The sequence below is a fragment of the Scomber japonicus genome, chromosome 23 (assembly GCF_027409825.1).
Source record: "Scomber japonicus isolate fScoJap1 chromosome 23, fScoJap1.pri, whole genome shotgun sequence".
In the NCBI taxonomy this organism is placed as follows: domain Eukaryota; kingdom Metazoa; phylum Chordata; class Actinopteri; order Scombriformes; family Scombridae; genus Scomber; species Scomber japonicus.
In genome coordinates, this window is record NC_070600.1 from 21,873,829 (window position 1) to 21,886,324 (window position 12,496).

The following is a 12,496-nucleotide window of genomic DNA, read 5'->3' on the forward strand; positions in this document are numbered from 1 at the left end:
GAACAGACGAACAGATGGAGGGAAGGAGGGAAGAAGGACAGAGGGAAGTAATGAAGGCATGAAGGACAGAAGGAAGCAAGGAAAGGAAGGAAGGAAGGAAGGAAGGAAGGAAGGGACGAAGGGAAGAAGGAGGAGGGAAGTAATGAAGGATTGAAGGAAGGAAGGAAGGAAGGAAGGAAGAAAGGAAGGAAGGGAAGAAATGAAAGGAAGGAAGGAACGAAGGAACGAAGGACAGATGGAAGGAAGGAAGGAAGGAAGGAAGGAAGGAAGGACGGATGAACAGATGGAGGGAAAGAAGGAAGGAAGGAAGGAAGGAGGGAAGAAAGACGGAGGGAAGTAATGAAGGCATGAAGGACAGAAGGAAGGAAAGTAAGGAAGGGAAGAAATGAAAGGAAGGAAGGACAGGGACAAGGAAGGAAAAGAACACAGGAAGGAAAGTGGGCCGAACCGAACCCCTCGGCGGGCCTGTTTTGGCCCCCGGGCCTCATGTTTAACCCCCCTGCTGTAGCAGTATAAACACCACCTACCGATGAAGAGGATGGGGAAGGTGATGAAGAGCAGGAAGACATGAGGGAAGGAAAGAAGTACTGAGGGAAGTAATGAAGGAATGAAGGATAGAAGGAAGGAAGGAAAGTAAGAAAGGAAGGAAGGATGGGCAGATGAGGGAAGGAAAGAAAGAAGGAACGAAGGAGGGAACGAAGGACAGATGGAAGGACAGATGGAAGGAAGGAAGGAAGGAAGGACAGAAGGAAGGAAGGAAAGGAAGGAAGGAAGGAAGGGACGAAGGGAAGAAGGAGGAGGGAAGTAATGAAGGATTGAAGGAAGGAAGGAAGGAAGGAAGGAAGGAAGGAAGAACAGACGAACAGATGGAGGGAAGGAGGGAAGAAGGACGGCGGGAAGTAATGAAGGCATGAAGGACAGAAGGAAGGAAGGAAGGACAGATGGAAGGAAGGAAGGAAGGGCAAGGGAAGAAGGAGGAGGGAAGTAATGAAGGATTGAAGGAAGGAAGGAAGGAAGGAAGGGAAGAAATGAAAGGAAGGAAGGAAGGAAGGACAGATTGAAGGAAGGAACCCCTCAGCGGGCCTGTTTTGGCCCCCGGGCCTCATGTTTGACCCCCCTGCTGTAGCAGCTAGAACAGTATAAAGACCACCTACCGATGAAGAGGATGGGGAAGGTGATGAAGAGCAGGAAGACATGAGGAACCAGGTTGAGCGCGTCCACGAAGCAGCCATTGTTCAGCACGCCTTGCTCCACGCTGTAGGAGTTGATGTTCTTGTCGTTGCCGCAAAACGACAAGGCCATGCCAACCGCCCGACTGCTGCACGCTACTTCCTGTCAATCTGGGAACACAACACATCAAAGCTTTTTATTTTCAAGGTAGGACGAGAGAAAGGAAGGAAGGGATGGAGGAAGGGAGGAAAGAAGGAAGGAAGGAAGGAAGGAAGGAAGGGAGGGAGGAAGGAAGGAAGGATGGACAGAGGGAAGAAAGGAAGGAAAGAAGGAAGGACGGACAGAAGGGAGGAAGGAAGGACCGACATAGGGAAGGAAGGAAGGAAGGAAGGAAGGAAGGGAGAAGAGGAAGAAGTAGGAAGGACGGACGGACGGACAGAGGGAAGGAAGGAAGGAAGGAAAGAAGGAAGGCTGGACAGAAGGAAGGAAGGAAGGATGGACAGAGGGAAGGAAGGACAAACAGAGGGAAGAAAGGAAGGACCGAGGGAAGGAAGGAAGGAAAGAAGGACGGACGGACAGAGGGAAGAAAGGAAGGAAGGAAGGAAGGAAGGATGGACAGAAGGGAGGAAGGAAGGAAGGACGGATGGACAGAGGGAAGAAAGGAAGGAAGGAAGGAAGGATGGACAGAAGGGAGGAAGGAAGGAAGGACGTACGGACAGAGGGAAGAAAGGAAGGAAGGAAGGAAGGAAGGATGGACAGAAGGAAGGAAGGACGGATGGACAGAGGGAAGAAAGGAAGAAAGAAAGGAAGGAAGGAAGAGAAGAGAAGACAAGACAAGACAAGAAGGAAGGAAGGAAGGAAGGAAGGACTGAGTCATGCTACAACTCTAAAAAATAAAAGCTCTGAAATCTAACTGTGTTTATTTTCACCGTCTGAGTCGCCTGCACGGCTTCAGCTTCGGAGCTTTTGGACGAGAAGGGGGTCAGACATTTTTTTGTGGCATGTCACACACTCAAGTACACACACACACACACACACACACACACACACACACACACACACACACACACACACACACACACACACACACACACACACACAGAGGCCAACGTCAGGCCAGCTATGAGAGCTATTTCAGGGGGAAGCTACATGACCTGCGTGTGGCATACGGTTCATTTATGACATTTGAACAGGAAGTGTGGGAAAGGTTTAGCAGCAGACATCAACATCTCAGATTCATGCTTTTATTTTGAAGGAATTTACACATTTAAAGTCATTTAGGGAGATTTAGGTTAACTTTATAGAGTTTAGAGCTAATGTTAAATAGCATAGAAGTAGTTTTATAGAGATGAGTATAGACTAGAGCTGCAGATTAATTGATAAATCTATTATTTGTATGACGATTAAATAAATCAGCACTAACTTTAAGAGACAATTAATCATTTGGAGTCATTATTTAAGAATAACATGTCCAAGTTCTCTTATTCAAGCTTCTCAAATGTGAGTTTTTCCTGTTTTTTAGTGTTTTTTGACACTAAACTGACTCTATTATTGGGTTGTGGAAGAAAGGAAGGACGGACAGATGGAGGGAAGGACGGAAGGAAGGAAAGAAGGAAAGGAAGGAAGGAAGGAAGGAAGGATGGAAAGAAGGCTAGATGGAAGGAAAGAAGAAAGGAAAGGAAGGAAGGAAGAAAGGATGGAAAGAAGGCTAGATGGAAGGAAAAGAAGACAGGAAGGAAAGGTGGTGGGAAGGATAGAAGGTAGGAAGAGAGAAAGGAAGGAAGGAAGGAAGGATGGAAAGAAGGATAGATGGAAGGAGGGAAGGATGGATAGAAGAAAGGAAGGAAGAAAGAGAAGAGAAGACAAGACAAGACAAGAAGGAAGGAAGGAAGGAAGGAAGGACTGAGTCATGCTACAACTCTAAAAAATAAAAGCTCTGAAATCTAACTGTGTTTATTTTCACCGTCTGAGTCGCCTGCACGGCTTCAGCTTCGGAGCTTTTGGACGAGAAGGGGGTCAGACATTTTTTTGTGGCATGTCACACACTCAAGTACACACACACACACACACACACACACACACACACACACACACACACACACACACACACACACACACACACACAGAGGCCAACGTCAGGCCAGCTATGAGAGCTATTTCAGGGGGAAGCTACATGACCCGCGTGTGGCATACGGTTCATTTATGACATTTGAACAGGAAGTGTGGGAAAGGTTTAGCAGCAGACATCAACATCTCAGATTCATGCTTTTATTTTGAAGGAATTTACACATTTAAAGTGATTTAGGGAGATTTAGATTAACTTTATAGAGTTTAGAGCTAATGTTAAATAGCATAGAAGTAGTTTTATAGAGATGAGTATAGACTAGAGCTGCAGATTAATTGATACATCTATTATTTGTATGACTATTAAATGAATCAGCACCAACTTTAAGAGTGAATTAATCATTTGGAGTCATTATTTAAGAATAAAATGTCCAAATTCTCTTATTCAAGCTTCTCAAATGTGAGTTTTTCCTGTTTGTTTTTGGTGTTTTTTGACACTAAACTGACTCTATTATTGGGTTGTGGAAGAAAGGAAGGACGGAAGGAAGGAAGGAAAGGAAGGAAGGAAGGAAGGATGGAAAGAAGGCTAGATGGAAGGAAAGAAGAAAGGAAAGGAAGGAAGGAAGAAAGGATGGAAAGAAGGCTAGATGGAAGGAAAAGAAGACAGGAAGGAAAGGTGGTGGGAAGGATAGAAGGTAGGAAGAGAGAAAGGAAGGAAGGAAGGAAGGACGGAAAGAAGGATAGATGGAAGGAGGGAAGCACGGACAGATGGAGGGAAGGAAGGAAGGAAGGAAGGAAGGAAAGGAAAGAAGGAAGGAAGGATGGAAAGAAGGCTAGATGGAAGGAAAGAAGAAAGGAAAGGAAGGAAGGAAGAAAGGATGGAAAGAAGGCTAGATGGAAGGAAAAGAAGACAGGAAGGAAAGGTGGTGGGAAGGATAGAAGGTAGGAAGAGAGAAAGGAAGGAAGGAAGGACGGAAAGAAGGATAGATGGAAGGAGGGAAGGATGGATAGAAGAAAGGAAGGACGGACAGATGGAGGGAAGGAAGGAAGGATGGACAGTTGGGAAGGAAGGAAGGAAGGAAGGAAGGAAGGAAGGAAGGAAGGAAGGAAGGAAGGATGGACAGAGGGAAGGAAGGAAGGAAGGACAGAAAGAAGGATAGATGGAAGGAGGGAAGGATGGATAGAAGGAAGGAAGGAGGGAAGGAAGGACAGACAGATGGAGGGAAGGAAGGAAGAAAGGACGGACAGATGGAGGGAAGGAAGGAAGGAAGGAAGGACAAAAAGAAGGATAGATGGAAGGAGGGAAGGATGGATAGAAGGAAGGAAGGAAGAAAGGAAGGACGGACAGATGGAGGGAAGGAAGGAAGGACGGAAAGAAGGATAGATGGAAGGTGGGAAGGATGGATAGAAGGAAGGAAGGAAGGAAGGAAGGACGGACAGATGGAGGGAAGGAAAGAAGGAAGGAAGGATGGAAAGAAGGCTAGATGGAAGGAAAAGAAGACAGGAAGGAAAGGTGGTGGGAAGGATAGAAGGTAGGAAGAGAGAAAGTAAGGAAAGAAGGAAGGAAGGAAGGAAGGAAGGAAGGAAGGAACAGATTGAAGGAAAGAAGGCTAGCATCTTAAACCCAAACAAATATGGTGACCTGAATCTGGCGGCCATCTTTGTTTGGGGCAAAGTGACCAAAACTTAACATTTTAGTGCATTACTGAGTAGAATAATAATCTCTATTCATCACAAACTCAACCTCACGCATACACCAGAGATATTTATTAAGCTGCTCGAGTGATTCAAGATGTTTTAATAGTTTCTTTCTCAGACATGAAATATTGTCCTAATTGGATAAGTGCCAAAAATGAAGCTGACCACAAGTGCTGTTCACTAGAAAAATGTAGGTTTCCACGGCGACGTGAGAGAGACTCTTTAACCCTTTATAGGACACTCATTGAAAGGAAGGAAGGAAGGAAGGAAGGAAGGAGGGAGGAAGGATGGAGGAAAGAAAGAAGGAAAGAAGGTAGGGGGGAGGAAAGAAAGAGAGAAGGAGGAAGGAAGGAAGAAGAAAGGGGGATGGAAGAAGGAAAGAAGGAAGGGAGGAGAGAAGGAGGGAGGGAGGAAGAACAGATGGAAGGAAGGAAAGGAAGGAAGGAAGGAAGGACGGAGGAAGGAAAGAAGGAAGGGAGGAGAGAAGGAGGGAGGGAGGAACGACAGGTGGAAGGAAGGAAAGAAAGGAAGGAACGAAGGAAGGACAGGAGGAAGGAAGGGAGGAAAGGAAAGAAGGAAGGACGGAGGAAATAAGGAACGAGGGAGGGAGAAAGGAAAAGAGGAAGGGAAGAAAGAAGGCAGGGAGGAAGGAAAGGAAGGAAAGGAAGGAAGGAAGGAAGGAAGGAAGGAAGGAAGGAAGGAAGGATATTTTGGGATATTTACAGAAGTTACCAAATATAATTATTTGCCCAATAAAGGGTTAAAAGAGATTCCTCTGACTCACAAACATAATGATAATGTGCATTTATGGACATTAAAGAAGTAAAAGTACGTGTTATATAGTTAATCTGGACACATTAAATATAAAATATAAAGTTAAAATCTACCTAAAAGACAAACTGATTAACTTTTAGCTTCTAATAAAAAGCCACATTTCCATTTATCAAACTAAATAAAGCTTTAATTTACACTAAAGTAACTTAATGTGTCATAATGTTAAAAGTTTAATAAGAAAGATTAAAAGTAAAAAATCTAAAAATAAAGCAGCAAAAGTCTTCTTACCTCACAGAATTCAATATAATCCTCAGTGACTCCGTTTCATTTCTTGACACTTGAAGGTTTTTTTGGGTTTGTTTTTTTTTTATAAAATGAGGAAAATAAGAAACAGAAAGAAGAAAAGAAAAGAAAAAGAAAAGAAAAAAAACAACATACAGTGAGAGCCGGAGAGAGAGAGTGAGAAAAAAGTTGATTATTTTTAGCTCCACTAGACCACCAGCTGCTCTGCACTCAGCTGCTTGTCTCTGTCAGAGCCGTCAAGCTACACGCAAAAACAAACACAACCACACGCTTCCGGTCATACCCTCCAAAATAAAACCAAATTAAATTAATTATTTAATAGAACAATTAAAATAGGGGAAGTTGTGTATTAGTATGTCACTCAGAAATGTGGAAAGATTGAATATCATTTATAGCTTCTGTATGCATCTAGGGGGCAAATTAAAAGTTTATATGCAACATGTAAGCTGAATATTAAGTGAAATATTAGAAGTATTAAAAGCAGATTTATGCACAGGTTAAATATACAAATGCTGCAGCCTCATATAAGTCATTTAATTTAAATTAATTCACTTTATTACCCATTTAATAATTCAACTTTGGTTATTTAACTGCCTGTAAAATGCACAAACTCCATATACTAGTTTAATTCATGATATCTACTGTTACATATTTCAATATATTTTAATTTATAAGGAGTATTTTATAATATAAATTGGAGATTTGTATTAATTTTGTCATTAATCTTTAATCTTTAGTGTCTTTCATTGTTGGACTCTTATTTTTTTTCCCCCTCCTCACGTAGAACTCTCTGCAGTTTCATCATGCTTTTATTTTGAAAGCAACGGTTTTGTGGTTTCCTGTTTCAATGCACTTCACTTTAAAATCCCAAACCCTCCTCCTATCAGATTTCCAGACTTGAACCAGTTTTAGTGGTGAGAAGGAGGGTTTATTACTGGCTTCTTCTTTAACAGTCTACTGCTACGTCAATAAAACATCAAGTTAACAAAAAAAATTATAATAAAGATAATAATTGTAATAAAGACATATATAAGATAATCTAAAACATATAATAACTGATCATTTTTAAAGCTCAAAAAACTTAACTTATGTGGACAGAAACCATGTGAGGAATGCTATTTATAAATGAATTAATTAATTAAATGAAAAATAAAGCTAAATATGGTTAGCTGCATTAGCTTGGTTAGCTTCTTTAGCTTGGTTAGCTAGCTCTCTACTTTAGACCCCACTTTAACCCTTGTGTCGTCCTCCCGGGTCAAATTGGCCCCGTCTGTTTTGACTGTTCCTTCTTTCCTTCCTTCCTTCCTCCCTTCCCTCTTTCCTCCGTCCTTCCTTCCTCCTTTCTTTCCTTTCCTCACTTCCTTCCTCCCTCCCTTCCTTCCTGCCTTCCTTACTCCTTCCTTTTCTTCCTTCCTTCTTCCCTCCCTCCTTTCCTTCCTTCTTTCCTCCTGTCCTCCCTTCCTTCCTTCCTTCTTTCCTCCCGTCCTCCCTTCCTTCCTTCCTTCTTTCCTCTGTCCTTCCTTCTTTCCTCTGTCCGTCCTTCCTTCCTTATTTCCTCCGTCCTTTCTTCCTTCTTTCCTCTGTCCTTTCTTCCTTCCTCCTTTCCTTCCTTCTTTCCTCCTGTCCTCCCTTCCTTCTTTCCTCTGTCCTTCCTTCCCTCTTTCCTTTCTTCCTCCTCCCTTCTTTTCTTCCCTTCTTCCCCCCTTCCATCCTTCCTCTCTTCCTTCCTCCCTTCCTTCCTTGAGTCGAGGACAACAGGAGGGTTAAGAACCACTGACCCGAAAGATCACTTCCCATCTAGCCGTCAAACAAACATTATTGTCACGTTTGATATCTGTAATATTTATAATGTTATACAGTTTAGTTGTAAGATCACCTATAATCTACACATATCTCATATTACAGTGCATAATTCAGATTTTGTAATATTTTATGAATTTATTTGTATTTTTTTTGTATTTAACTTACAAGTCTTTGCTGTTTTCCCCTTTATTTTATTTTATTTTGCATTAGTTTGTACGTAATATTATTTAGGGGAATTACTATATGTATGTTTATTGTTTTATTATTTCACTTTGCATTGTTATTGTGTATTATCTCTTATATTAGGTGAGGTTTTATATCTCTGACTTCTATTTCTATGCAGACAAACCACTCTAAAAAAAAAACCCTGCAGAAACTGAGAGGAAGCCAGATTCCTACGTGAAGACCTTGGATGCGGTCAACAGAGCTCACTGAAGCGCGCGCACAATGAGACGTTAGTGAGGCTATTTAATGGAGAATAATGCATTTAGCGCGAGATGCTATTTATGCATGTTGACATCACTAAAACATATCAGAAGAAAGCTGATATTAAATCTGGTTTGGTTCATGCATCTCACAGACTGCATACCCCCGCGATGTGACAGCCATCCTGATAATGACAGAAGCAAAACTCCATTCAGAAATCTGTCAATTTAAAGTTATCTAAGTGTAGAGACTAATTTTAAACAATAACACATGACTTAATTAGTTTTTCTGAATCAGCTTAATCTACTCTTGTAATCGGCTTCTTTAAAAGAAAGCAAAAATATGTGTCTTTATAAAACTTTTGACTTTTTTAACTGTATCCCCGCATCCACTGTCCAACAGAATACCGCACAGCACGTGAGCGAGCAGCGTGAACTAAATTCAGATTTTACTATAATATATGCAATTTAGTGCTTTGCATTAAAGCCGAAATGCACAACATATTCTTATAATTCTGTCATTATATTGATTTATATTTTTAAATTACCCTATTTAACTTAAAGGTGAGATTACTCTAAATGAACGCTTTGTCCAATAGAGTCTGGTACTGCATAGACGTCTTTCACACTAAGAGAAGAAGATGCATATCTCTCTTAACTATCATGTCGTACTAAGCTTAACATGCTTGCCCCCTTGTATATGACCGGGGGATAAAATAGGAAACCCTCCCCTGAGACTTACCCGGCCTTTGACGCAGGCTGGTTGGTTTTTGGATCTGAGCGTCTCTTAATTCCCGTGCGCGCGACGTCTTATAATAATGATGTTTATACTGAAGGCACTGTGGGGACAGGAAATGCCTACATTACTCTTACTGTCGTGTCCGCTAAGATATGGCATTATGGCGCTCAACCAAAACACACACACACACGCATACACATACGCGCGCGCACACACACACACACACGCGCGGAGATACAGCGGTTGGTTTTTGAATTAAAGCCGAATAAGCACAGCTGATTCTGCTTTTTAAAAAAATTATTATTATTTTAAAGCAACTCTTGAAATGTGAGTAGATGGGCTGAGGCTGAACTCTACAAACAGCAGAAAGGCTTTAAATAATGTAAAATGTGATATATTATAAGTGATCATTCAAATAAAATAGCTTATTAAATCTGGAAAAGTCCAAATACCTGCTCAGGTTGTAGAGAAATATTAATTATAGCTACTCAAAGCTTATTTAAATTAACCAGGCTGTGAAATTGGGTATTTATTATGACAATGTTAGTTTACATGTGTGTGTAATCACCTTAAATAAACCTTTACAGTAAACACAGTGTCACTTTTTTAAGGTGGAAATTTGATAGTTTGCTCATTTCAGGTCTGAACAGAAAGAGGGCGCTGCTGATCCAAAACAATTAAGAGTTTGCAGCAGTATAAATGGAAGAGGTGAATGTATTAGATAATTAAAAGAAAAGTTATTTTTTATGCAGAGTAGGCCTTTATTACAAACTTTACAACAGGGGTGTCAAACTCATCTTCATTCAATGGCCACATACAGACCAATTTGATCTCATGTGGGCCGGATCATTAAAAAGATGGAGGGAAAGAAGGAAGAAGGGAAGGAAATAAGAAGGGAAGGAAGGAAAGAGAGGCAAAAGGAAGGAGGGAAGAAAGGTAGGAAGGACAGAAGGAAGAACGGGAGGAAGAAAGGAAAAAAGGAAGGTAGGAAGGAAGGCCAGATGGAAGGAAGGAAGGAAGAACGGGAGGAAGGACAGAAGGAAGAAAGGGAGGGAGGTAGGAAGGAAGGACAGAAGGAAGGGAGGGAGGAAGGACAGAAGGAAGAAAGGGAGGGAGGTAGGAAGGAAGGAAGGACACAAGGAAAGGAGGGAGGGAGGGAGGGAGGACAGAAGGAAGAAAGGGAGGAAGGACAGATGGAAGGAAGGTAAGAAGGACAGATGGAAGGAAGGGAGGAAGGTACGAATGAAGGATAAAAGGAAGGTAGAAAGGAAGGCCAGATGGAAGGAAGGGAGGAAGGGAGAGAGGTAGGGAGGAAGGACAGAAGGAAGAAAGGGAGAGAGGTAGGGAGGAAGGACAGAAGGAAGAAAGGGAGAGAGGTAGGGAGGAAGGAAGGACACAAGGAAGGGAGGGAGGGAGGGAGGGAGGGAGGACAGAAGGAAGGAAGGGAGGAAGGACAGATGGAAGGAAGGTAAGAAGGACGATGGAAGGAAGGGAGGAAGGTACGAATGAAGGATAAAAGGAAGGTAGGGAGGAAGGACAGATGAAAGGAAGGAAAAGAACACAGGAAGGAAAGTGGGCCGGATTGCACCCCTCGGCGGGCCGGTTCTGGCCCACGGGCCGCATGTTTGACACCCCTGGTTCAGGATCAACTTCCCTCTTATAGGAAGCAGTCAGCCTTTTTGCAAAGAGACAGAAACATCATCTAACCTCATCCTGCAGACAGCCGTAATATCTCCAGAGTCTCTCTCAGAAGGAAAAAGGAGATAAAGAGTCCTCAATAAATGAGTGTAAGGTTCATTAGAGCTGCATTAGCACATATATCTTCACTGTGACGCGTAACCATGGGTGACGGATGAAGCACAACCTGAGTCCATTCCTCCTCCTACAAAACAAGGAGCAGAATGACTTAGGTGTGATTTAATACCAGATAAAGATGGAGGAGTGTGAGTCTGCACAGTTTGCAATTACACCGACACTTTCTGCTCGCTGCTCAGACGCTGGGGAGATGCCAGGGAGGAAAGGAAAGGAGGGAAGGGAGGAAGGATGGAAGGAATAAGGAAGGAATAAGGAAGGAAAGGAGGGAAGGAAGGAAGGGAAAGAGGAAGGGAGGAAAGATGTAAGAAGGAAGTAAAGGAGGGAGGGAGGGAGGAAGGAAGGAAAGGAGGAAGGAAGGAAGAAGGACGTAAAGGAGGGAGGGAGGAAGGAAGGGAGGGAGGAAGGATGGAAGGAAGGAAGAAGGAAGTAAAGGAGAGAGGGAGGGAGGAAGGAAAGGAAAGAAGGAAGGGAGGAATGAAGGAAAGGATGGAGGGAGGAAACAAGGAAGGAATAAGGAAGGAATAAGGAAGGAAAGGAGGGAAGGAAGGGAAGGGAAAGAGGAAGGATGGAAAGAAGGAAGAAGGACGTAAAGGAGGGAGGGAGGGAGGAAGGAAGGAAAGGAGGAGGAATGAAGGAAAGGAAAGAAGGAAGGGAGGAATGAAGGAAAGGATGGAGGAGAGGAAACAAGGAAGGAGGGAGGGAGGAAGGAAGGAAGGAATAAGGAAGGAATAAGGAAGGGAAGGAGGGAGGGAGGGAAGGGAGGGAGGAAGGATGGAAGGAAGGAAGAAGGACGTAAAGGAGGGAGGGAGGGAGGAAGGAAGGAAAAGAAAGAAGGAAAGGAGGAATGAAGGAAAGGATGGAGGGAGGAAGGAAGGACGGGGGAAGGAAAGTAGGAGGGAGGGAGGAAACAAGAGTAGTATGAGTCTGCACAGACGGACAATTACCCCGACACTTTCTGCTCGCTGCTCAGACGCTGGTTTCACTTCAATGGTTGATGTATATTTTTAAGATTAGCTCGTCACACTGGGCATCCGTCTCCAGCCGCTCTTAAAAAAAGGAAATACTTACACACAACTGGAGTCCATTTAACCCTCCTGTTGTCCTCAAGTCAAGGAAGAAAGGGAGGAAGAAGGAAGGAAAGGAGGAAGAAGGAAGGAAGGAAGGAAGCAAGGAAGGAATAAGGAAGGGAAGGAAGGAAGGAAGGAAGGAAGGAGGGAGGAATGAAGGTAGGAGGGAGGGAGGAAAGACGGACAGAAGGAAGGAAGGAAGGAGGGACAGAAGGAAGGAAGGAAGGACGGAAGGAAGGACATATTTGTAAAATGTGCACAATGTCTGTATATTTGATGTAAATGCTCCTTTAGGTGTATATATATATATATACTATATATTATATATATATATATAGTATATATATATATATTATATATACTATATATATATAGTATATATATATGAAACCTTAATCATGGTGTGTTTCTTGCATTAGTTATAACATCTCAGGCTTCACTCTGTCATCTCACATGCAGCAGGTCGTAGGTTCGTTCCCAGCTGTGGATGAAAGCACAATCATCCTACAACTCAGATCCCAGCACGTTACAAAGCAACTCCAGTCTCTTCTAGTTCACCACTGGGATTAATACTACTGCAGGGGCTCCCTTCCTTCCTTCCTCCCTTCCTCCTTCCTTCCTTCCCCCGTCCTTCCTTC

General features: G+C 42.8%; 1 protein-coding gene across 1 annotated transcript in view; it reads right to left on the reverse strand.

Moving 5' to 3' along the window:
* The window catches only part of abcc9 (ATP-binding cassette, sub-family C (CFTR/MRP), member 9), a 100,391-nt gene extending 99,089 nt beyond the window's left edge, over window positions 1-1,302 (reverse strand). Inside the window, 1 exon segment of the mRNA XM_053343966.1 lies at window positions 1,155-1,302. Coding sequence (XP_053199941.1) covers window positions 1,155-1,302 — 148 coding nt within the window.
* Window positions 1,303-12,496: the final 11,194 nt, after the last annotated feature.